Source organism: Labrus bergylta, chromosome 3 (genome assembly GCF_963930695.1).
Source record: "Labrus bergylta chromosome 3, fLabBer1.1, whole genome shotgun sequence".
NCBI lineage: Eukaryota > Metazoa > Chordata > Actinopteri > Labriformes > Labridae > Labrus > Labrus bergylta.
Genome location: NC_089197.1, coordinates 7,282,782 through 7,309,031, shown reverse-complemented (window position 1 = coordinate 7,309,031; position 26,250 = coordinate 7,282,782). Strand labels below are relative to the sequence as shown.

Here is a 26,250-nt window from a genome sequence, read left to right as displayed (position 1 = left end):
AACAAAAATGAACGCCCTGAGGAGCTCATGAAGCCTCTCATCTGATTCATTGTCTCTTTTTCTGAGGATACTTACATTTTTACTCAAAATTGACTTCTGGTCTTTTTACTAAACCCGACCAATTTTTCAGCCTGCCGATAATATCAGTCGATATCAGCATATCCAGTGACAATCGGTATCGGCTAATTTTATCGCAGATATGTCCCGATATCACTAGATTTATTCACCAGTCAGAAAGCATTTCATTTGAGTTTCTCTGCATTACACCAGCAGTTCTCTTTCACCAGCAGAGGGCGCTCTATGGACAACAACAAGCATCATCACTCTCCAGAGTGTCGAGCCGCGATGCGCGTACATGCGCAGTTATTTTATATCCTTCTTTTTACTTTTGGAATGACGTTTGTAATACACAAATATTGTATTGGAAAAAAGTCATAACTGACCCAGACAGACGGACATCTCCTGTGTTCTACTCGGTTTAATAACGTTTTTTATGTCAGTGTAGTCTGGTGTCTTTAACAAGAGATATGTAAAAACAGTTTCTGACTAAAAACCGTCTCCCTCTTTAACTAAAAGCTCTATCTCTGCAGGGAATATTTCTGTAATGATGTCAGAAACTAAGAATAACATCATTCAGTGGAAGAACAACAATAATTACTTTTAGACGGCCTCAAGGTATTTCATTGCTGCCATAACAAATGATCCCCTTTTAGCAAAGCCTGCCATCGAGCCTGTCAGTGACAAAAACAAGAACTTGTTGGTGGTAGTCTGGTTGAACCTGTTTGTCCCAAAGGATTACGTTGCAGCCATTACAGCTCATTCTGCAGCTGCTGACGAAGTTACTTGCAGGAAAAATTCTAAACATTTTAGATCCTCTCGTCCCCAAGCTTAAAAAAAAAAAAAATGCTGATTCCCTTTTGAGGTTTATTTAACTAACTACTCAAATGTGAAGTAATGATGAGGATTTAGATGCAGAACCAGTTGCATGAAGGATTCCTCTGCACAGACTTGTTTCCTAATGTGAGCAACAAGGGTCCAATTTCTGCATGGAGCGATTTCACTGCAGAAAATAAATAAATAGTTTGCATCAAAAATGAACAGACCGAGGAAAACACAAACTGAATTCTTTGCACAAAACAAACACAATCTGAGCTGTCGTCTCATTACTCTGGTGTTTAAGGGAATTCATTTGTTCTTGTGTGCTGCTGGAAAAAGGACAAACCCAGAGGGAACGTAAAGTGATACGTACAGATCGACCAAAAAAGATCTCTGCCTTCAAAAACACAAACTTTACCAACTGCAAATTGCAAACTACAAATGCAGCAGCAAGTTTTAATCGTGTATGACTAAAGGAATTTGTCAGATTCCCATTTCACAGATAATTTTACAGATATCAGCAGTAAAAGTCGTTGAAGATATTTGAGCTCGGGGACATTGCATTAGAAAGGAGCATTAAAAGCTGTTAAGTTAAACTGCTATTAGTCTCCGTCATGCATGCCCACAATCCTGTGGTGGTGGTCTGGCAGGATTCAGCCGCTGTCAGCACTTCTCCGTCCCGCTGAGTGGCTCAGCTCAGAGGGGCCGGCGGGCCTCTGAGGTCTGGGACAGAACCAAACAAACCCTCCAGACTCTGGCCCGGAGGAGAGCTGCAGATAATGTGAAACCGCTGGCGTAAACAGCTTCAGATGTCTCAGGGTGATACACGATGACCTGTTGTGCTTCTGTTCCTGCAGACGCCGTTCACGCTGACCCTCCGTCTGTGGGACATTTTCATCCTGGAGGGAGAGAGGCTCCTCACCGCCATGTCCTACACCATCCTGAAGATACACAAGAGTAAGGACATAATGGAAGCTCGAAACATTAAAGGGGAATCTTTTTTTTTTTGTAATTATGGGCCCTATTTTTACATTCTGTATGTAGAGGCTATCTTCTGTTTTTTTAATAAATCCTAGTCTGTCTACAAACCCCCCAATGATGAGAAAAGTCCATCCTCTCCGTCTTTTGCCTGATCCACTTTTCAGAAAATGTGTGCTCAAACAGGCCGTTTGGAGATTTTCCCTTCATGACATCACAAAGGGCAGTAGCCCCTCCCCCAGGTGGGTGACACTCCCACAGCTAGGTGTTTGTCCTGCCCTCTGAGTCTGCCTTCTCACCGTAAACAATAGGACATGGAGCGAGAAAGCCCGAGTACACCCAAGCCCTTCCAGAGAGGGGGCGTGGTCAGACACAGCTCATTTACATATTTAAAGGTACAGACACAGAAACCGCCTGTTCTGAGCAGGGCTGAAATAGAGGAGTTTATAGGCATGATCAAATACAGGATCAGAGTGGATTTAGAACAAGAAACTTCACACACATGTTTTGGAGAGCTCTGAGACTTGTTGAAGAGGAGGAGGATATGTGACCTCAAAATTGTCAAAAGGTTTGGGAATCGGGGTACTGGTGGCCGTGTGGTGGGTGCGCGCCCCATGTGTGGAGGCTGCAATCCTCCAGGCAAGGGGCCCGGGTTCAAGTCCGACCCATGGCTCCTTTCCTGCATGTCATTCCCCTCTCTCTCTCTCTCTCTCTCTCTCCCTGATATCTGACTCTATCCACTGTCCTATCTATATGGAGGCGAAAACCGATTTGGGAATCTTTGGGGGTAGGGGTGAATATCCTCAAAGGAATGTCTCATCATTTTAAACTGTGTGTGTGCGTGTGCGTGTGTGCGTGTGTGTGCGCAGAGCGTCTGTTGAAGATGTCTCTGGAGGAGCTCAGAGAGTTCCTGCAGGAGAGGATCGCTCAGTCTTTCTTCTACAGCGACGACGTGATCATCGAGCAGCTTCAGGCCTCCATGACGGAACTGAGGAAGATGAAGCTGGACCTTCCTCCACCAGGTACACAACGACACACGGTCCTCTCAACGGACTTATACCGATGTTACCTATAAGGCCTTTTTATGTCCTGCTTTGATCAGTGAATATTATTCATGCATGTGTTGTTGTTTCCAGGGAAGCCAGAGGAGCTGCCTCGTAAGCCTCTGGGTCAGGAGCTGCCGGTTCTGTTGAGTCCCTCGAGAGGGAAGCCGTCCTCAGCCAGCGGGTTCCCCAGAGCTGGCCTGAGCCTCCACATCATCTCACACCACCCTGACTCCATCTCCCCGGACCAGAGCCCCTCCAAGGACCCCCAGGAACTCGAGGCTGCCGGCCAGGAGGAGGCCCCGCTGCCTTCCCCAGACCCCATCATCATCCACAGCCAGGTTCCGCTGACCCCCGACGGCTCCCCGCTTACCGGGCCTCCGCCTTACCAGCCCCCCGAGAGTCACACAGCGTATCAACCGTCACCACCAAACCAGAGGAGCGATGAAATGAAACCACAGATCGCAGATTCACCAAACTCTGCAGACGACTCCTCTCTGACCACACGCTCGTCCATCAACACCGAACAATCGTCCTGCCAGGTCCCGCGGACTGTTTCCGCCCCCGTAGCCCAGGCGGCATCGCCGTCCCTGGGCCTGGTTCAGTCTGAGAGTCTGTCTGCAGCACAGAGGCCTGAGGACAGGTTCCTGGTCCAGCTGCTGGAGCAGACCTCTACTCTGACTAACAGACACCTGAACCAGGACTCGAGTGACGCGTCAGAGGAAACACAGCCTACCGATGTTTCATGAAACGAGCGTTCAGCGTTTCTCGAGTGATTGAATCAGTCCGCTCTGAAAGGTTCTGAGAAGCTCGCGTTAAGACTTTTAAAGCTGTCTCGTGGATTGATGTTTTGGTAAAGAAGTATTATATCAGTCAATTATTAGTTTCAGGACCAATACTTTTAATTTGGCCTAAATCCTAAAAAGTTGTGTAATGATTCCACGAGGCTAAATTAAGAGTACTTTCATGTTAGGTGACAGGTTATTAAATATGTATTTGTAGATCAGAAGCGGTTGGACTCGCTGTTTGGTGCAGAAACGGGGAAAAAAGCTGCTGAATTTATACATCATCCCAGACATCACAGAGGTATCTCGTCTAAGAAAATGTAAAGAGACAAGCCATTGGCATTAAAATATCCCAGCCAACCCTCTCAGATCTCGATGATTAATATCAGTTTTATTTAAGCAACACTTAATGTTGCAAATCCACATGAGTTGTGGCGGCTTCTTTGCATCCCATAATGCAAAGAGGAGGACGATTTCTTCAGATTATTATTACAGGAGATCTATAATCCTCTCTTTCAGCATTAATGACGTCAGCGTGGGACGGGACATTGTGAGATGTGGAGCTCAGAAACCTCCTTATTAATCTGATACTGGCGTCAGTAAAATCCCTCATTTCAGCCTTTTCCTGAAACGCTTCATTTCAGATGCTGTCTCTTTAATTTGGCTCCTCAGAAACTCGCTCACTCCTTTAGCATGGAAATTCTCCTTCAATGCAAACCAGATAAATTCAAAGGTTCAACTGCAGAGAGATGACAAATATGACTATCCACTAAAGATATCAGGGTCCGACCGATATGAGATTGTCAGGGCCGAAACCGATATTAGAAAAAAAAAGATCAAATACCGATATATCGGCTGGTATCTTTCTTAGCTCTATGTTTCTATCTGTAGAGATAGATTTACACATATGATCCCTCAAATGCAGTCATCAAACAGTCATGGAAAAGACAAACAGTTTAACGTAGACGAGATGTAACTGAGCATGTAAGTGATGCTTGTTGTAATCCATATAGCGCCCTCTGCTGGTGGCAGCCAGAAAGAGAGCTGCTAGTGTAATAAAAAAGAAACCCCAATGAAATGCTATTTGACAGGTGAATAAATATTGTAATATCAGCGCATATCTGTGATAAAATAGCCGATACTGATAGTCACTTGATATGCTAATATCGGCCGGCTGATTAATCGGTCGGGCTCTAAAAGATATCATGACTGAGTCTTCACAGAGATGCTTCTTTCACTCGTTTTTGCACCAAGCATGTTGAATTCCAGTTTGATAAATTGTTGTTATTTCCCTGGATTGGAGGGATGTTGGACGGGACACTAAGAGACGACGCTGCAGAGAGATACCTCGCAGAATGACATCACAGCGACTCTGTTTCCTGTCTGTACTAACTAGAAAGAGTTTTATTATACAGGAGTCTCGGAGGCGTCCACCCTTTACAACAAGAATAAAGCATTTTGTAGTTTTGTAATGTTTTGCTAGAGAACAAATGTCGCTCGGGTTAGCCTTTGTAAAATGTTGGCTTGCAGGGTTACACTTTTTAATTTTTGTATCAAATGTCTCGATGCCTTACTCGGACAGTGTTGATGTTGAACCCTGCTCAGACGCAGAGGGAGTGAGGTCATGTAACAAAAACAGACTGTCAGGTGTTGTTGTACTGAACAGAAATCATCTGACTCGGTGAGCTGGCTCACTGTTATGATTGTACACTTTGAAGCTCATTTTTAAAGAGGTGTTTTTTTTTTCTTGCTCGATTATTTATTGTGTTATCCTCTAACCGCTCCTGGGCTCGTCATCTTTTCCAACTGGAACATCTGCTGCATTTCCAACGAGCTCCTTTAACGCTGAACATTTGTTTTTAGTCTTACAAACAGAGGATCTAGATTTAGATGTGTCAGACTTTATTTACCTCGTTCTTAAAGATGTACAGTGTTGTAGAAGCAGTTAGGTTAGAGGAGTTAGGACCAGGCATGGAAAACCATCTCTGCTGCTCGGTGCTTAGAAATAGTGAAACGCTGACATCTTGTGGTCGCTTTAGGCGATGCATGTCTCTAGATCTAGGAGTAGAAATGTAGAAAGGGTTGAAGTGACATTTAAGACGACAACAAATTAAAGTCTTGCTCTGTGACGCCTTTAAAACATGTGACTATATCTGACTGTAATTCTTTGCTCAGACTGCTTCATCCGTGTATCAAAGCATCCACAGTTCAACCGACCTGCCCGAAGTTGACGTGAACTCGGAGTATCTGGTGAAGTCGTTTGGCGCTTCAGGTCGGAGTGTGGAGTCAAAGTGTTGGAACAGATTTGTTGTATACTGAAATCTTAAAGAACCTTTTGTTTGAAGTTGTGAAATCCTTGAGCTGACACAATACAACTTTTAACGTCTGTGTGTGCGTTTCTTTAGAGCGTCTGATTGAAGCATCATTTACATCTGGAGACACTTTACAAACAGCAGGTAAAAGACCTTACTCACTGCTAGATTACGAAAACCAGACGTTAATCATCATGAGCACTGAGCAACAAGTTACAGTGGAGAGGAAAAACTTCCTTTAAGAGGCAGAAACGAGACTCATGATGAACCACCATCTAATGAAACTTCACTGGGTTTGAAAAATGGGAAAGGGGAAAATGCAGGAAGAAGGATCGAGACAAACAGAGGGGAGACGTGGAGGGGGGGGGGGGTCCATGGCAGCAGGCCGTCCCCACCGATGATCCAGATGAACCTACAAGAGCTCAGGAGAAAATAAGTGGTGGTTAGTGATGCAAAACAGAAAGAATGTTCTGGTGTGTTTACTGTGCTGATTACTGTTCCTGGATTTCATAATGTCGCTACATGAAGTACTTGTTTGTTCCTGTTTTTATGTACAGTTCTCTCTCACACACACACACACACACACACACACACACACACACACACACAGGAGATATCTACATTAATGGACAGGTTACCAGGGGTTCAGTTTATGCCTTGCTCAAGGGCACCTCTCCAGCAACCAGAGCAACTTCCTCAGTTTGGTCTGCACTGGGACTTGAACCGGAAACCCTCCGCTTCTCAACCCATGTCCCTACAGACTGAGCTACTGTCCCTCAGACTGTAAGAACCCAACAGCATGAAAAGAGAGCAGGTGGACCAGATGATGTGACAGAAGAGCAAATAAAACACAAGAACAGAAATAAAAAGGTCAAAGTGATAAAACGAGATAAAGTCAGTGAAATAAAGAAATGCAACTAAAGTCATCTTTATTGTCATACGCATGGTGTCATAACCTGGCTCAAAGGCCACGACGAATATGAGAGGACATCAGTTAACGTCAGATAATGATGATTTATTCGACTGAACATGGAGTGTGTCCGTCAGTACGGAGAGTAGTGTGAATGTGGATGTGTGGAATAAATGAAGTGTAACAGTGTCCAAAACATGCAATTGTTGAGCGATGTGAGTCCATGGCGCATGAGAGAGAGAGAGAGAGAGAGAGAGAGAGCCACCCGGGGGTCGGGCTCTCATACCCTGAGAGCAACAGGCCCAGGTGCTCCAAAGTGGATCAGCCAAATCCTCTTTGAACAGGGAGACAGAACCGATTAGTAATAACCTGGTTAGAAACCAAGGCAGTGGATGTCTCACACTGACATACAGAAAAATCCAAAAATATTTTCTCTCCAAACCACGGTGCAAACTACAAATATGAAAACATATAAAATACAACAACAACAAAAATATATATATAATGGATAAAAAACAGATAAAAAAAAAAGATCATTGAAAAACATCAGCAACAACAAAAGTGCATTGACTTGGAATTGAAAATAAATCAGATTTTAGTTGATTTTCCTGTTAAGGGGGAACGCGGGGGGGGCAGAGAGAGAAAGAGAGTTCTGCTTCATGATGGGTGCATGGTGGAGGTTTAAAGTCCACAGTTGTGGGGGGCAGAGAGGAGAGAGTTCAGCTCCCTGGCAGCTTGGTGGATGGAGCTGTTCATGAGTCTGGGGGATCACGCTCAGAAGCTCCGAGGCTCCGAGGCTCCGAGGCTCCGGTACCGTCCCTCAGAAAGGAGGAGGCAGTAGAGTCTGTGTGACGGATGGCTGGGGTCACACACTGCTGGGTGCTGTGAGGGTGAGGCGGGTGTTGAGGTAGTAAGACATAAAACAAGTTAAAAGTAGAAGACGACATCACATAAAGAAAGTCTATAATAGTAAAGAGATTTGAAAGAGCTGACTGTAAACTCACTGACTTTGGTTTTACTCAGATGAATTCTCCTCCCCTCTGTAGCTCTGCATGTGAATCATTGTCTGTATTGTGGCCACAGGGTGGCGCTGTAGGGGAGTAATATCCTTACCTGTGTTATGACTGGACTCTGGTTGTGATTGGTTCATGGTGCAGAAGAAAAAAAAAACACTTTACATCCCCATTCATGTTTTGTTGAGTTGTGGCACAGCGTGACAGTCATCAGCTCTCTGCAGTCTTCAGACTTTAACTGAAAGTTTGATTTAATGGGAAACTTTTGGTCAGTTTAACACTTTGCCTAAAGTGATAAGTGCGTTTCAAACTTTACATCATGTCCAGCAATATGTTGGTCAAAACCCTGGAGGACCTCAGCCTGGATTCGGGCTATGCTGCTGGGGACCTCAGCGTGTCCTCCTCCGGTAGATCAAGGCAGTCTCAGCCGAACACGAGCACTCCTCATCGGGGTACCTGGTGGCAGCACGCCGGCAGCTGGGACACGGTGAGCTCACTGCCGGAGGACGCGGTGGACATCCTAGCCAAGTGTCCCTGCCTGCCCGAGCTAGAGGAGTGTCCCTGGACCGAGAGGGAGCTGCGGGGAATCATGCTTCGAGTCGCCGGCTCCTCGTCGTCTTTTACCGGTGAGGCTGTCCACCGCTTCTCCGCTCTGCTCCGGAGGGCTTTGGTGCGCGTCTCCCGGGAGGCGCAGCGGCTCAGTGAGCGCCACAGGCGGTGCACACGCCTGGAGGTGCAGAGCGCGGCGAGGCTGGTGCTGAGCTGGAGTCTGGCCGAGAAGTGCGTCTCCTCCGCGGTGAAGGCTGTGTCCCTGCACTGCATGAGCTCCGGGGACACCGCGCGTCAGAGGAGCAAGTCCGCGCGCTGCGGGCTCACGCTCTCCGTGGGCCGCGTCTTCAGGTGGATGGTGGAAACACGCGTCTCGGTTCGCGTGCATGAGGACGCCGCCGTGTGCCTCACAGCCTGCATGGAGAGTTTGATGGAGGAGGTGGTCGGACGGGCGCTGAAAGCTGCGAGGCTGACCGAAGAGGAGGAGGAGGAGGAGGAGGAGGAGGAGGAGAGCACCTGCTGCCCGGTGACCGCGGAGCTGCTGGAGGGAGCCGTCAACAACGACGCAGAGCTGTGGGGGCTGCTGCAGGTCTACGAGCATCTGATATGTGGCAAAAACGCCAACGGTGAGTTCAAGTTTCTCATGTCACCTTTGATTTGACCTCCAGACATTCAGTTTATCGTGCAGTAAATTAACCCTCCTGTACCACACATTTTGAAGAATCTGTCTGAATATTTCTATTCTTCTAGTGAGGATTTATAGATTAATCGATTCCTTAAACATAACTGAGGAATTAAAGGAAATGCATATGAGCTGCAGGCCTTTATTTTTCCTATATACAGGATATGTGAAGATATGATTTAATAATGTTGTCATCATGACCCATATCCAACAGAACTTCAAATTCTTTTACTTTGTGACACACTTATGCATCTTTATCCTATTTTTTATTTAAGTTGCGACAGTGTTAATTTACATACGGCAAAGTTCAGTCCTTGTTCACCTGTTTTAACGTGATTTTGGCGCCCATGGGGAAATGTAACATCCTCTGCAAGGACAAACTTTTGCGCGGGAGAGAGTGACACGGTGTGAATGTGAAGTGCCACATGTTCACCAATGAAAACAATCATGGTTCATCTCCCAGAGTTTGTTTAAAGCTCACACATGAATGTTTTCACGGCGTCAGGCAGGATTCCCAGAAGGGACTTGTTTGGGTTCTTGTTTTCCCTCCTTGACTTCGTCTTCACTCCCTTATCCTGCATGACTTTAACTCCTGAAAAAGATCCTACGAATAAAGTTTCATCACCTCATAACGACTCTTTCTTAAACTCTGAATTCCTGAAGTTATTTCCACCTATATTTTTGAGAGGACTTGCATTTGACTGATCTAAAACCAGTGAGGATTTCAGAGTCTGTTGGGGCCCTGTTGGGGGTCCCTCAAACCCGTGTTCCTCTCATGTCTGCCACTGTCCCAACGCTTCCTCCTCTTTGTTATTTCTTCTCTCCTCTTGACGGATCATTCCTCTTCATTTTTCTTGTTTGACTTTCATTGACAAACTTTACTTTTCACCGTAATAACTCACGCAACGCTTAGCAGGGCAAGGGAAGTGAGAACTGTCAGATGGGGCCCCGTTAGGGAGGTTTTCTACTGTCAGTGCAAAATTTGCACATTGTGGGCCACTGTTTTGATTTAAAGTTTGTCAGCTCTCAGGGGCCCCCTGCTGGTCTGGAGCTCTAAGCAGTTACCTGCCCTGCCTGTTGACAAACAGCGCCTCTGTGTAAAACGATGACGTAACCAGAGGTGCTGCCTGTCAAATAGGCAAGGCGGGTAACTGTTTGGGGCCCCCAGACCATAGGGGGCCCCCACAGCAGCGGCTCAAAATGTGTAGATTTTCCAATGACAGTAGGAAACCTCCCTAAGGGGGCTCAATCTGACAGCACTGACTCTGCCGTGCCGAGGCGCTGCATGCAGAAAGCGTCAGGACACTGGCAGACATCATGGTGATGGTTGGAGGGGCCCCAATGAATTATTGCTTAGGACCCCAACAGACTCTAGGATCGCCACTGGACGCCATCATCTTACAGCTTCAGCTCCGTGGGAGGAAAACTCCAGCTCCAGACTCTTAAAGTCAGGTGGTATCACAGAAATGACACAGAATGAAGTCAAGATAGTAAAAATAGATTCACAAACCGACAGTTTAAGAAGTCTGCCAGAACCGTGAAGAGTGACGGGAAAAACCCTTCAGACAGGAAACGGGCACTTTGGTTTTTGCACAGATAAGGTTTGAATCAACACACCGTCTCTTACCGACCTCAAATCCTTCTTTACGTTCATTCAGGATTTGACTTTTTAGACAGATGTTGAACGTGTAATGAGGCGGTAGTAGCTCAGTCGCCATGCAGTTCAAGTCCCGGTCGGACCAAAGTATGGAATTGGGTTTGGTAGCTGCCAGCTGGCTCAGAGCCCTGCAGAGACTGTGTTCATCTGGATGAGCGTCCTGGGTTCTGGTCTGTCCTGTTGCTCTTTTCTCACATGTCGTCCACCTCTCTCTCTCTCTCTCTCTCTCTCTCTCTCTCTCTCCCCCTCTATCCACTGTCCTGTCTCTAAATAAAGGCATCAAAAGCACAACAATAAACCTTTTAACAATAGGGAATTAAGACTTAATATGAAGGAAGAGAAACTTTCTAAAAGTCTGCCCGTCTCCACACTTTGCAGAAAAAAGCGATCAAATACGACAGATTGGAGGATATCACCCATTGAGATGGCAAAGCTAAACCCAATGCTAACATTAGCCTTCAGCAGCCAAAGCAGACCCGGAGATTAAACACGTTCTCTGGCCTCGACTCTCAGAAGTCAAGGCGTTTATAGCTCGATGTTTGGCTAAGGTTTACGACCAGATGGTGTCGTCTGGAGTTTAATACAAGAAAGCAAATACAGCGTTTCCCAGAGAGAGTACCAGGAATCATTTATGAAGTCACACACTCACACCTCTAGGAGTCTGCACAGTAGTCCAAACATGCCCCCTATTGCCTTTAGACCCTGACAGCAGGACTTATGAATGGAGGTCCTACGTAAGAGATAACTCTAAGTTTACTCAAAGAGGCTAAATATCATCTTTAGAAAACGAGCAGCGGAGACAAGGAGGACAACCAGAGCAGCTGTTTTAGAGGTCGACTCTTCAAGTGGACGCTTCCTGCTAACGTTGTAAACATGACCCTGCTCTTAGACAGCGTGTTTCTGTGCCTCTTGCCCCGCTGCATGTTGGGATACAGGCTCCAAACCTCCCATGAGAGCGAGCAGGAAGAAGCGGGCGCAGTAAACGAGCGAGTGTTGTTAGCCTCTGACCCGCGCCGACGACACAAAAGGAGCTCTCATTCCCGCTCGGGCTGCAGGGGCACGAGGTTCACGGCCCCCTGCTCCGTCTGCTCCCCTAAACAAACAACCGCTGGAGCTGCTGTCCAGGCGGGAGAGGCGGTCTGTCACCCCTCTGCAACAACACACACACACACACACACACACACACAGGACACACTCTGTCTCCTCACTCCTTTTAATAAGGACATTGTTTGATAAAACGGCCCCACATAGCTCGACCTGATCAGATTATAAAAATGAATCCCAGCCGTGAAATGTGAGGAAAGGCGTCCGCTGTGTGTGCAGAGATCCTGCTGAGAGGTTTTAAAAAAACCACAGCCTGTAGAGTCATCATCGTCTCAAGATCACTACAGCAGACGGCTTCACACTGACACTGTATCCATTCATGTCTGCAGGGATCGGATGAAACCTTCAGCTCCCTTTTATTGACCTTTTGTTTCTTGCTTCTCTCAGGTCTGAACATTTTGTTTCCCTCTGTCACATGTCTCTGTATTAAGAGAACTCCTGGTATTTCTAAACCTGGACTCTATTTCTGCATACTTTGAGTCCAATTCACTAAAATGTGCAGGAAGTTTTGGAGTTGCTTGAGAAGTTTGTTGCAGCCTGCAGACATGAAACAGGCTGTAACGGCTGCAGAGTAATCCTTTAGAGTGAATGCGCCTGATTAAAGTACATCCACCTATAGCGCCTTTTTTGTCTATGACAGGTGCATGTAGTGTTTCAGTATATTAAAAAGGCTCCTTGCAGAGTTACACCTTCTTATAAAGGAGATAAATATTTTCTTCAAACCAAAAGCAGCTGTTGCATCGCTCTTCAGATCCACCAGACTCCATTATTGACAAAGACAGTAATTACAACCTGCAGAATATGAAGTTTCTAGTCTATCGCTGCATCACTGTTCAGCTTGTTTGTGTTGTTTTATGACCGGTGTGTTTGTCCTTAAATCATTGTGTAGCACAAGGTAACACACATGAAACATTAAGGCAGCGATAGACTAGTAGCTCCTGTGTTCTGTCGGATGTTCTGAAGGTAAACAAATATTCTCTGTCAGCTGGAACGTCGGCAGATATTTCCTGCCAACGTTTCTTTCCCGATCGGAGAGGGAAGACGGATTAAACAGGCATGCCTGCTGTTGCCATGGTGATTTTGGATGCTGTCTTTCATTTTTTTATGCAGACACAATCGGGACAAAAAGTCCAGAATTCAGAGGAATCAGCTCGTGGCTCTGCTCTCACTGTACGAGTGTGCGCAGTCGTTGAACCGCTGATTGGGCCGTCGTGCCTCGGTGTACACAACATGACTGACAACGTGCAATCGAGCTGGGATTAGTCGTAACACTCTGTACTAAAGCTAGTAAACCTGGCTTCAATGTCTTTAAAATGAGCGTTTAACCTGATTTGAAATAAGAACCATCCCTACAACAGAGCCTGTTAGTGTTTGAGCACATTTACATCTAAGGGTTACAGATGCCTCTCTTTCCTTTCAGTCCTTTAGACCCCAAAATAAGACAAAATAAAGCTCAAACTTAAACTTCTGTAATCCCCCTTTAAAGGTATTTTTGACTGGTAGTCCCCAGTGCTTATTTCTACAAACCAGATGAATCTCCCAGACAGATTCAGGGTGAATCAGCAGATGCAGGTCCTAAAATGAGAGAATCACAGTTTTTCTGGAAAGTCGATATTGGATGGATGGTGTCCAGATTCTGTCTGCTAACTGAGCTACAGTTATTGAATCCTGCAGCGTGCAGCGTCTGTGGTGTTTAGTTTGGGTTGATCCTCCGACTCGTGGAGCTCAGGGTGAACAGGAAGTGGACAGAAGCAGCTGGAGAAAGTGTCTGATACTGAGTCAGATTACAGAGAAGGAGCAGACATCGGGGAGTAATCGGACACTCTGTTTGCTTCTAATCGTGGTATAATGTTATCTCCATCTGCTCTTTAATGCAGAAATATAAAACACGGGAGAGAAGTGGTTCTCCAGGCATGGCTGCAGTGACTTCTCCTCCTCACACACTCAGTCTAAGTCTTTGTTTTTATTCTCTGATGATGAATCAATCAGGACTGAATGATTCATTAGAGGTTAAAGACTTTACCCGCCTCGTTCATTAACCACCGCATGTCTCTGGGGCAGCAGGTTCTCTTTCAGGAAGTCTGTTTGGATGCTTCTTTGTGGTCACTGCTGACTCCTGGCTGTGTGTTCACAGCGTGCATCAACACTGTCTCCAGACACTCAGCCTGCAGCGTTTGAACCGGATTACTCGACCGAAACAAAATCCTCCCGCCAATTCTGCCTCCTGCACTGTAGAGAGTGCAGAGCAGAAGCACAGGCATTGAAGAAGACAGAGACGATACAAAAGACACAACTGAAGGTCTGAGATCAGCAGGCAGGTCGCTCTTCAGCCGAGGAGCCGAAGCAGCAAACACTTGGTCTCCTTTATGTTTTCAGTTTGAGGTGGGGACAGTGAGGAGGATCCTGCCTGACGGTCTCAGGCTGCACGCCGGCAGCTCTGATGTACACTCAGGGAGCAGACGGTGAAGTTAAACATTAAACTCAATCCTACAAGAAATGTTCAGCCAGTGTGAGGTCATGAAAACAGGACTCTTCTTAGTTTTTTGTCAAAAGTCTCACAGCTGAATTTTGCACAGTTTATAGACGGCTGATTGATGTCTGGTTTGAACCTGTTTAAAGACGGTAACAGTGATCTCATCGAGAAGAGATAAAAGCGTGAAAGTGACCGCTTGAGGCCGGCTGCAGGAGCACAGAGGGTCACAAACTGGACCGCTTGGTGGAAGCCGGGTTTTAGTGCTCCGTAAACACACTGAGGTTATGATCAACATGTTCTGATCCCGAGTACAACTCTGTTTGCGCTCGTGGACTCAGCTAAGACTCTCCTGAGGTGGTCTTGACCTTAAACACACACACACACACACACACACACACACACACACACACACACACACACACACACACACACACACACACACACACCTTCCTCTGTATGGTTCTGTTGTTCTGACCAAACACTTGCAGCGTTATACTACTCAGCAGAAAAGAGCTGTTGTCTTCAGACATGGTGGCTGTGCTTCTGTTTTCATTTGGGAAACACACACACACACACACACACACACACACACACACACACACACACACACACACACAGCGCCACACACACACGCGAGGACAGGGTCGAAGGAAATGACTCAATCACTCCTGATTCTGGATGTAAGCAGGCCAGTGTTCGACACACGAGCTGAGGTGTGTGTGTGTGTGTGTGTGTGTGTGTGTGTGTGTGTGTGTGTGTGTGTGTGTGTGTGTGTGTGTTTGTGTGTGTGTGTGTGTGTTTGGGGGGGGGGGTCATTTCTACACAGGTAGGCTTTTAGAAAACAGTGCTTTGTCCACTGCAGACTGGACTCCTGTTGTGAGCCCATGAATAGATGCTTGTTGGCCCTCTCCTGTCTGTAAACACAGCGGGGGTAATCAGCACCAATTATCTGCCTCGCTCCTTCTTTCACACAGACGGCGACTCTCAGAGAGGCGAGGTGTGTTCTCCGGGTCAGAGTGATGAATCACAGTTTACCTCCACCTCGTCCCAGAGGTGTTGGAGGGGGTGGAGGCTTAGGGATCCGTGCATGTTGGTCCAGTTCTTCCAAACTCAGAATTCGACAAACCTTTTTGTCTTGGTTGAGAATCGTTGTGCCTGTGGAGTGAGGAGAAGGCAAAGCTTGGCCGGTTCCATTGTAAGTTACATATTTTGGAGAGGCTTATAGATTACTTATGGTTTCGGAATCAACAAATACACGTTCTCTCAGAGGGGGAGGAGTTAAGAGCTCTAAAGACCTTTAGTGGGCGCCAAAGTGCACCAAACCAAAACTTCTACATTTTGTTGTCATGATATTTTAACAACAGGGTTAAACCGTCCTCGACTTTGAGCAGAGTGTGGCTGAGATTCAGTGTGTGTCACTTCCTGGATGCTCTCTGATGATGATGGTGATGGTGATGATGATGATGATGATGATGATGATGATGATGATGATGATGATGGTGATGATGGTGAGTCAGTCCAGCAGAATGTGTCAGGAGGCTTCACTTTTTTGTCCTTGATGAAGCTGTTTCTATTGTTTGGAAGATCTCGAGTCAGCAAATATCTGATTCCACAGGACACAATGGGCGGGGATCTCTGTGTGTGTGTGTGTGTGTGTGTGTGTGTGTGTGTGTGTGTGTGTGTGTGTGTGTGTTCTTTCATCTAATCCTTAGCTTTGAGGGAGTCATCACATCAAACGTGGCAGACTCTGTTATGTTTCTAATAAGCTCCACGAGCAGAAACGTGCTCAAACTAGGATCAATATTGGAGATGCTTTTGAAAAATGGAGAGAGGTTAGAACACAGAAAGGTTTACAGACCGATGCAGAGCTGGATAAACACTGAAGCTTCAGTGTCTGCAAAGAATACATCGCAGCCTTTACAGCCCAATTGTTATCGCCGGCTGAAGCGACCTACTGGAGCTATCTGCAAACCTTTTTTAAAAATCTTTGTTTAAAGATGTGTAGAGTTGCCGTTCACTCTTAAGGTTGCACGAGTTTAAAAATGGTGGGTGACGATCCACGTCTCTTCTCAGAGCCACTCCACCAACATGGCTGACATCTCAATGTGTTTGTGTGTGCGTCTGTTCAGGTGAGCTGTCGCTTCCGGCTCAGGTCAGCCCGTACCCGAAGGTTCCTGAGGATTCGATGGAGAGCAGGGAGGACGCCTATGTCCATCTGGAGCTGAGAACACTGGAACAGGCCCTCCTCGCCACCTGTGTGGGCAGCATCGCCGAGCTCAGTAAGTGTGTGTGTGTGTGTGTGTGTGTGTGTGTGTGTGTGTGTGTGTGTGTGTGTGTGTGTGTGTCACACAGCTGTAACAGTTAGCTCCTGTGTTTTGTGTGAGTGTTTGTTTAAAGTGTGACCGGCGGCGTCGGGCTCCTGGGACACGTCGTTACACGCTGCCAGCCTCCCCCCTCGGTTACATAACAACCTGTGGCTTGTGTCCACAAAACAAGGGCACCTTCACACCCTGCAGGCCACCGTAGCTCATTATGCTAACGCTTATTATGGAGAGAAAATAAAAGACCTCTGTACCTTCACTGTTCATGGACGTTTATGGACCTGCTGATGACATGGTCATGTGACCACAGAGCACAAACACACGGATATAACAGCCTTAACAAAAAGGTCAAGAATCGACTTTAATAGTAAAAAAAGATTTATAAGGAACAACAACACTATTGTAGTGGGTTATATTTTTTTAAATAATTACTACTTAAAATTCTCAGTATGTAACCTAGTGTTGAAAATGGGTACTGCAGTCCAGATTCAAAACATTGTAGAGAGCTGTCCCCCCTCCTCTCTAGAGTCGATGCTCACGCAGGTCACCATGTGGTGGACTCTGAAGCTTCAGTGTTTATCCAGCTCTGCATGGGTCTGTAAACCTTTCTGTGTTCTAACCTCTCTCCATTTTTCAAAAGCATCTCCAATATTGATCCTAGTTTGAGCACGTTTCTGCTCGTGGAGCTTATTAGAAACATGCAGAGGCTTTTTAGGTCGAGTACAATCACTTCTATCTGAACCACTTCTCTTGCCCGCTTCCATCGCTGCAACACCTGTTGACCTGATGACTGCTCTCATATCTGGCAAACCGAGGGGCGTCCAAAACGGCCGTGTGGGGGTGACTTAAAACCATTCAGGACCAGAATCTAAACCTAGAAGGAGGACATACTTGCCTAGATCTCTGATTTGTGTTTCATTGGATCACCTGACTAATCTGAAGGTGTCTCGTCCTCCTGCAGGTGATCTGGTGTCCCGAGCGATGCACCACATGCAGCGTCTGCGCAGCTCAATACCCTTCATCAGCCCGGCTCGCTCAGCCAATCAGACGTCAGTATCCTGGGCCCCTGACGCCCTCCGAACACTCAACTACTTCCTGTCCAGCCCACAGATGGAGTCACTGGAAAACCCCAACCTGGAGCCTCCGACCATGACGCTGAGCAGAGAGAGGTGAGTTTTATTTTTGGGGCTATATTCATTAAAAATCACCAACAAACGTCTTCATCATGAGCTTCTCATCCACTCACTATCAGACAGCGTCAGCATCTGTGCTGCGCCCCGTCTAGGGGGGGCGGAGACACAACATGAAAAAAGGCCCAAACCCCTCAAGTCCAGAGTGAACACAGAGACTGTTTTAAAAGATATTTACGGGGCGCTGGTGGCGCAGTGGTTGGTGCGTGCGCCCCATGTATGGAGGCTGTCGTCTCAAGCGAGCGGCCCGGGTTCACCCCCCACCTGTGGCCTCCTTCCCGCATGTCATTCCCCACTCTCTCTGTCTCCCTGATTTCCGACTCTATCCACTGTCCTGTCTCTCCATTAAAGGCACAAAAAATAAATCTTAAAAAAAAAAAAAAGAAGATATTTACAATAATGTACGTGTGAATCTTTGACAAACATCACAAACAACAACCAACTGAAGCTTCCTAAGAACATTACATTTTTCTTAGCCGATAAATTAGCAAGCTAGCACAAGCTAACAGTTAAGTGTTGTAATACTCGAAAACGGTCTCTAGACCAACTTTTGAAGGTCTCGGTCTTGTCTCGGAATCAAAGCATTTTTACTCTGTCTTATCTCGATCTCAGACTGGGCAGACTCCAGATTATATATTAAATAAGCTGCTGTCTCCACCTTTAATCGAGCAGATACGAGAACATGATTTATAAACAATCATAAAGATTTGAAGAACGAAGTGGGTCACTCTTTGCTGACGGCTTGTTATTCTTCCTCCAGGCCGTTCCTGCTCCTCCCTCCTCTCATGGAGTGGATCAGAGTTGCCGTGGTGCACGCTGAACATCGCCGCAGCCTATTGGTGGACAGTGATGATGTCAGACAGACCGCCAGGCAGCTCCTCCCAGGACTGGACTGTGAGCCCAGACAGCTGAGGTACGGCGCCAATGAGCAGATCCAAAGCTTCCTGTCGCTGACACAGCGTAGGGCCAGGTTCATGTTTCAGTGTCGGTGTCTCTGCAGGTCGGCGTGCTGTTTCCAGTCGCTGAAGTGTTTGGACGCAGAAGCTGCTTCTGCAAAGTTCCAGCTCGATCTGGGCTTCCGGATGCTCTCGTGTGGTCGAGCCGATCTGGTCCATCAGGCCGCTCAGCTTCTGGGAGCCGAGGGGGTGAACGCCTCAGACGACCAGGTGAGGGGGAGAGAGAAGTCAGGGAGTGAAGTCTAAGCTTTGAACCCTAACCCTCATACAAACGCTGAAACAAAACTTCTTTAATTTTACCAAAACGATGCAGCCAGCAATCTTCTCGCTGTGAGGCAGCAGTGCCATTTGATGATGTTCCAGACAGTAATTAAACTTTTGGGCACTAGAAAGAATAAACAGTTCCTCTGTAGGCCACTAGATGGTGCTGAGTTTGCATCAAAGATGAAAAGAGGGCACAAACAGAGATGGTAGAACAATCTTTTTGGTTTAGTGAGTGAAGCGGCTGCATCACTTTAATGTTCAAGTTTCCTTCATTCAAATACTAAAAAGAAAGCAGGCGTGTGATTATCTGTGTGAGCTGATATATTTATGACCATGTGTGTGTGTGTGTGTGTTGTTTCAGGGGATGACTCCACTGATGTACGCCTCTGCAGCCGGAGATGAAGCTCTGGTTCAGATGCTCATAGAGGCCGGAGCTCACCTGGACCTGCAGGTAAAAGTTTGAACCTCTTGTAGGTTTTATTTCAGCACCAAAGAGGAAGCTTGATCAGTTATCCTCCAAACCACTGCAGTACTTCATCTGTGTGTTTGTGTGTGTGTGTGTGTGTGTGTGTGTGTGTGTGTGTGTGTGTGTGTTTGTATTAAGGTCCCGGGCTGCTCTTCCAGACACCCGTCGCTTCACCCCGGCAGTCGTCGCTGGGTGGCTCTGACCTTCGCTGTGCTGCACAGTCACCTGTCTGTGGCTCAGGTGAGAGCGCCTCCCTGTGTTCACATCAGCTGTAGGACACACTGAGGGATTAAAGACGTGAATGTTTATTCCATGAAGGAGTGCGTTCAGCAGAAACACTCTCAGCTTGCTTCATTTGAAGATCACGGAAACAACTTTTTCTCCTTTTCTTCTTTGATATCTTCGACATGTTGTGCACGACTTATCTCTGGTCAACCTTTGTGAAGTTAGAACTCGTTAAACATAAATAAGTTGAACGAGTCAGGCAGAGAAAACACGACTGAAAACATGGAAGCTTAGCCCATAAGAGATGATTTCTGTTTAGCTTGTATCCACCTTTATCAAAACAGAATCAATAATAGTTTAACCTTTCAGATCAGGAGATGTGCTTGTTCGCCGCTGCCTCGTTTGGTTCCTTTGCATGTTTTATTGTTTGTTTGTTTCATCACATTATTTGCAACACAAACAAACCAAAGGTGTAGGCACCAGTAGACCTGCAGCTCCCATGTTCTATGACATGAGATTACAAAGTTTCAAAGCTGCTGGATGAAGCAATCAACTTGAGAAGCCCCAAAAGTTTGTGTGTTTTAGTCCTTTAGATCCAAATAACATGTAAAAATGGTGGATTAACCTTTAGTTCCACGTCCAGCAGGTGTAGTTTAAATATTCTGCACGGTGAGGTAGAGGGAGCTTGAAGGTAGCAGGTCAGTTTAATCAAACGTTTCTCTAAACGTGTCGTCTCCTCGTGCTGACAGCTGCTGTTGGAGGCCGGAGCAGATGTGGAGGGAGGAGCTCTGCTGGACGGTCAGGAGAGCTCGGCCGAGACGCCGCTGCAGCTCGCCGCTGCTGCAGGTACGCTGCGTGTTGAACCACTTCGTGTCTGAGATCAACCTATAAAAACCTTCACGTTCTCCACATTAGTATCCGGTTCTGAATGTTTGAAAGGCCAACATTGTCTGAACTTGTTTCGTCCTCTCAGGTCACTACGAGATGGTGAGCCTGCTGCTCACCCACGGAGCAGACCCTCTGCTCAGAGTGCATCATGGGAATTCACTGATGTCTCCGCTGTACGAGGACATGAACTGCTTCAGCTACGCCGCAGCACATGGACACAGGTGAGACGTTCATCAGACGTTTATCTGCAGCAACGCTAAGGTCGTCAAAATGTCCAAAACTTGTAATTCTTATCTTGACCACATGTTTGAAAACGAACGATCTCCGTTATTTTAATGATCCATTGAACCAAAAACTACCAAAGATTTAAAGTAGGGACATACTAACATGTGTCTCTAGTCCGTCTACAAACCCCCCATTGATGAGAAAAGTCCATCCTCTCCGTCTTTTGCCTGTTCAATTTTTCAGAAAATGTGTGCTCAAACAGGCCGTTTGGAGTTTTTCCCTTCATGACATCACAAAGGGCAGTAGCCCCTCCCCCAGGTGGGTGACACTCCCACAGCTAGGTGTTTGTTCTGCCCTCTGAGTCTGCCTTCTGACTGTAAACAATAGGACATGGAGCGAGAAAGCCTGAGACACCCAAGCCCTTCCAGAGAGGGGGCGTGGTCAGACACAGCTCATTTACATATTTAAAGGTACAGACACAGAAACAGCCTGTTCTGAGCAGGGCTGAAATAGAGGGGTTTATAGACATGATCAAATACAGGATCAGAGTGGATTTAGAACAAGAAACTTCACACACATGTTTTGAGGAGCTATGAGGAGAATATGTGACCTTTAACGTTTTGAAAACATTTTTTGATGAGACAGAGATGGACCTTTTCTCAAGCTTCAGACTCCATTGATAAAAACTCAAACATGTTCTCGTCTCCTTCAGGAACATCCTGAGGCGGCTTCTGCTGCAGCCGCAGCCCAGGAAGGAGGACATCCTGTCTCTGGAGGAGATCCTGGCTGAAGGAGTAGAGGAGGACTGTGGAGAAGAAACCGGAGCTCCTGAAACACAGAGTCCAGTCCCCCGGCTGTGTAAGGCGCGGATGAAAGCCCTGCAGCAGGCGGCGTACTACAGCGCAGAGCACGGTTACCTGGATGTAACCCTGGAGCTCAGAGAGATGGGTGAGCTCATGATCAACTTAAAATTATTTCTTAATGATGGAAACTTGTCCGCGTGTTTAATTCAATTGATACATAAGTTTAATTAAAGTCAACCTATTTTGAAAAGCTGGAGAAGGGTATTATATGTCCTTCTATCTGGATCACATGCTTTGTTTCCTGTTTCCTGTGGCGTGCAGGTGTTCCCTGGAGGCTCCACACCTGGCTGCAGAGTCTGCAGAGAGCCGAGCAACTGAGCAGGGACAGAGTCATCGTCTCGCTCCTCTCAGAGTTCTCCTCCATCAGGACGGACGATTACGGCCCCGAGCTCCTCTCGTCAGGCGTACCGCTCATGTTCAGCATGCTGGAAACCAGTAAGGTACAGCGGCACACCTGTCCGTCATCATGAACGTCATCTTCTTCTGAACAATATACAAAGACCACAACGACCTCTCTGTGTGTTCTCACACTAAATCACGGGGCACAAACGCCACCACCCCTCCATCTCACTCGTCACAGGTTTTTATGTTTTAAATCCTGTTTTTTTCTTTCTGCAGGATTACGTGATAACAAAGCGTCTGGCGTCCGTGTTCTCCCTCTGTTACGGCGTCTCTCCCGTTCCTCCGATCCCTCCGCTGGACGTCACTCTGTCCACGCAGCTCGGTAACACATCGCCTCTCTCGTACCACGACCAATTAACCCTTCGTTTGTTATGATTGTGGTGCATTTTAAGAATAACACACCTGGTCTCCGTCCTCAGATATTCAGTTCCTGAACAACCCGGAGATGTCCGACGTGACCTTCATGGTGGACGGGCGTCCGTTCTTCGCTCACCGGGTGCTGCTGATGTCGGCGTCTGAACGGTCTGATCTTTGTTCTCTCGCTTAACAAAAAACAAGCTGCACGTGATTATTAAACTAATAATACAAATAAATAAAATGTTATATACTGATCGTACATTTGAGTAAACTTAGTAGATATAACAAACTCTCTCTTCTCTTCTTCTGATGTTTCATCTGTTCAGGTTTCGACAGATGCTCTGCGATTCCCCCGATGACATCATCTACATCAGTCACATGACCTACAGCACGTTCCAGGTGAGACTCACGTTTACCTGCTTCCAGCTTCAAATGGATGTCGGGCTTTCTTTGTGCACCCCTGAAGTGTTTTTATCTCTCTCTGTAGACGATGATGACGTCTCTGTACTGTGGAGGAACAGAGGGGCTGACTGTGTCTCCGTCTGAGGCCGTGCAGGTAAAGTCACTCACCTGCTCACCTTTGCTCACACCACTAACATGTAAGGTGTTGTTCCAGCTGAGATTGTCCCAACGTAAGCAGATGTTGCACTGAAAGTCCTCTGTAAACTGCGGTTGTCATGGTGATGGTGATAGAAAGGTGGGATGTCTTGGAGGATGAGTGTTGTATGACGCAGCAGTGACGTCGGTCGTCCAATCAGGCGTCTCTGCTCGTCAACATAGTGGGAGAGTAACTGTGTGTGTGTGAGCATGTAAAAAGTCCAGTTAGCATCGTTAGCACCAACTAACTAACCACTAATGGAGGAGAAACTGGCGCTCAGCGTGACGTTACAAGAACAACAATCTGTTTTCCCGTCTACACAGAAACACCTTAAACAGAGTTTCTGATCAACTTCACCCTGGAAGGAGTTTTACTGAAGGAGAGTTTTCAGTGACCTGAAACACAGTTTGTGTACGAAAGGTCAAAACACTTGACGCAACGTTTTCAAAAAAACTTGCCTACATGTGGGCAAGGCCTTGAACCCGGGCCGCCCGCTTTGAGGACAGCAGCCTCCGTCCTCACATAGGGCGGACCTCTAGTTCATCTGTGCCCAGATTACTTCTTATAAACAAATAAAAGGATTAAGTTGTAGGTTTAGTTTTTGATATATTGTACTGAAAAAGGAATTTATGAAAATGTGCACGTAAGAGGTCCTCTATATAACCACTATATGGAGGTCGTTGTTATGGCAACGTATGTACACCTCTGGTATTGGGACATAAAGCAAATTAGAGAAACATAAAAATTAAATCACGAAGTCAAGAAATGTTCTAAAAGTGTTTAAATCAAAGATGATATTTAGATTTCTTCTTCTTCCACTGGGTTTAATAACTGTGTTGTTGTTGTTGTTTGTGCAGCTGTTCCCCGTGGCGTCCTTCTTCCAGCTCAGAGGTCTGCAGAGGAGCTGTGAGACGAAGCTGTCGCAGAGCGTCACCGTGGACAACGTCGTCAACATTTATCAGACTGCAAAGGTACAAAACAAAATCCAGAGGTTAGAGTCTCTGCCCCGACGCAGCCGGCGGCCCAGAGCCGGGTCGGGCCAGGAAATGAGACTGAATCCACCCAGAGTGAATTCTTCTTTATTTAGCTTATCCATCAGTGTTCATGTGTTTGAATCTTTCTATAAGACATGCTTCATGCTGCGTTTATTAAGATCTCCTCTGAACAGATTTCTGTCGTTCCATCAACTCTGAAAAGTTGTTTAAAGCTTGAATCATAACAGACTTGAACCTGACTGAACTTCGTCCCGTGTGTTTGTCTCTGTAGCACCACGGAGCCGCTGAGCTCTGCAGGTTTTGTGAGGGATTCTTCCTGCAGAACATGGACCGGCTCCTGGACCGGGAGGACTTTCACCGCCTGCTTCTGGGCGGACTCTGTCAGGAGCTGCTCCGCCCCGGCATGGACCATGGCAAAGACCAGGACCCGGTGCCTCTCGTCAGGACTTTAGAGGAAACATTAATCCACAGACTGAACGGACTCCACTCTGCATGTCGAGAGTAACACTCACACTGACATCTGTGTGTGTGTGTTTGGGAAAAGAGCCATTTAGGTTGTTACCACGTGTTTTAATCCCAACATTGCCCATGTTTTTCTACAATTTAGACCGTGTGTAGGAATCAACCTGAGAACAAGAAATGGTGTCTTAAGCCCTATGTGCACGGGATCAGTATAACCTATTAAGTAAAACTTCCAGAGTAATTTACTGAGCATATTTCAGCACACACAGAGCTTCTCTGATGATAGCGAGTCTGGCCGAATCAGCGTCTCAGTAATTTGGGGCGATACATAGTTTTTAAGGAAGGTTTCTGCGACATTTTCTGCTCGAGAAGTACGGAGGCTGTGCTGCAGATTGAGGGCTAAAATAATCTTTGCACAGCATTTAGGGTGCAAATTCAGCCGGCTCATCTCGCTACACATTATGAAGATATTTATAAATATGTACAGTATGCTTGTTGTTTGTTTGTTTGTAGACGTGTAAGTGTAGCGGATGTGGACGGCTGCACGCTGTAAGGTGTGATGCTGCCCTCAGAGACGAGGTGGTTATCATGCAGCGCCTCAACGTTTCCAATCAGAAATGTCAGTAAATAGAAATGAAAGTGATGCTGAAGTGTAAAATCCTGCAGTTCCTTGAGTGTCCACTAGAGGCTGAGCTGCAGAAGCACAGGAAGTCACATACACAACCATTCTAAAAAGCCTGTTTTTACAGCAGAGATTAACATGTTTACAGCCTGGTTCAAAAAAACAAACAGGTGTGATTAGCTCATGTCGGCACACACTGTACGGGGGGTGAATGTTTTGATGACTCATCAGTTTTGATTTGATGAAGGATAAGAGTTATTCACAATAAGGCGTGTAGCTGACCTGAAAACACTGTCATATTGTTGTGCGTAATAAACTTGATTTTTTATGAATGATTTATTTCTTACTTAACTTTTCTCAGTACTGTAGCAGAGAGAACTCCCATGATTCCCCGCCAGCCTCTACATCATCTTTGTTATTGTTTTGATCGAGAGCCCCCTGGTGGCAGATTTTACATACTGTGAGTTTAAAGTAAATCATTTTTGGGGGGAAATTAAGAGTATACCCATTTCTTTAGGCACTACTACACCACTTTTATTTAAGCTTTTATAAACACAGTTCAGTAAATAAACTGAATAAAAGGCTGACTGTGTGTTAAAGGAAAAGATACATTTGAATGTTTCAGTTTTAGCAGATGAAAACACGAGAATACATTCCTCTAACTTTTCCTCTTCCTCCTAATTCAGCTTTTCAAAATCTGAACACCACGAGAAATGAGAGAAATGTAGAGTCATGACTCGTCTCAGGAGGTCACAGTGGGAACAAACAGCTTGTGTTTTCTTACCTGAGTCTTCAGGAGTTCTGTGATGTCGGGGAATCGAAAGTCGTTAAGCTATAAAAAGTTTTTGAGTTAGAAACAGTTTGGTGGGGCGCTGATAGCCTAGTGGTTATGACAAGCACGCCTTGAACAGAGGCTGTAGTCCTCATCACAGCATTGTGGGTTCAAATCCAACCTCTTCTCTTTGCTGCATGTCTTCCCCCTCTCTCTCTCTTCCCAACACTTCCTGTTTCTCTTCAGATGTCCGATCCAATAA

At 46.3% G+C, this 26,250-nt stretch overlaps 2 protein-coding genes across 2 annotated transcripts in view; both read left to right on the top strand.

Annotated features, from left to right (window-relative positions):
* Positions 1-6,068, top strand: part of LOC109996746 (USP6 N-terminal-like protein) — a 22,675-nt gene extending 16,607 nt beyond the window's left edge. The window contains exons 12-14 of the mRNA XM_020651022.3: positions 1,734-1,833; positions 2,724-2,876; positions 2,991-6,068. Of these exons, the coding sequence (XP_020506678.2) occupies positions 1,734-1,833; positions 2,724-2,876; positions 2,991-3,646 (909 nt within the window). The 3' untranslated portion in view covers positions 3,647-6,068. The remainder of the gene's footprint in view (positions 1-1,733; positions 1,834-2,723; positions 2,877-2,990) is intronic.
* Positions 6,069-6,211: 143 nt separating this feature from the next.
* On the top strand, positions 6,212-25,562 carry LOC109996754 (ankyrin repeat and BTB/POZ domain-containing protein 2-like). The gene is made up of 17 exons (XM_020651036.3): positions 6,212-9,092; positions 16,512-16,661; positions 17,665-17,872; positions 18,654-18,806; positions 18,894-19,059; positions 19,475-19,564; positions 19,718-19,819; positions 20,554-20,650; positions 20,778-20,913; positions 21,630-21,865; positions 22,042-22,220; positions 22,399-22,504; positions 22,602-22,704; positions 22,866-22,938; positions 23,027-23,095; positions 23,995-24,108; positions 24,404-25,562. The coding sequence occupies exons 1-17, from the start codon at positions 8,237-8,239 to the stop codon at positions 24,635-24,637; spliced, it is 3,072 nt and encodes a 1,023-aa protein (XP_020506692.2). The 5' UTR covers positions 6,212-8,236; the 3' UTR covers positions 24,638-25,562.
* The last annotated feature ends 688 nt before the right edge of the window (positions 25,563-26,250 follow it).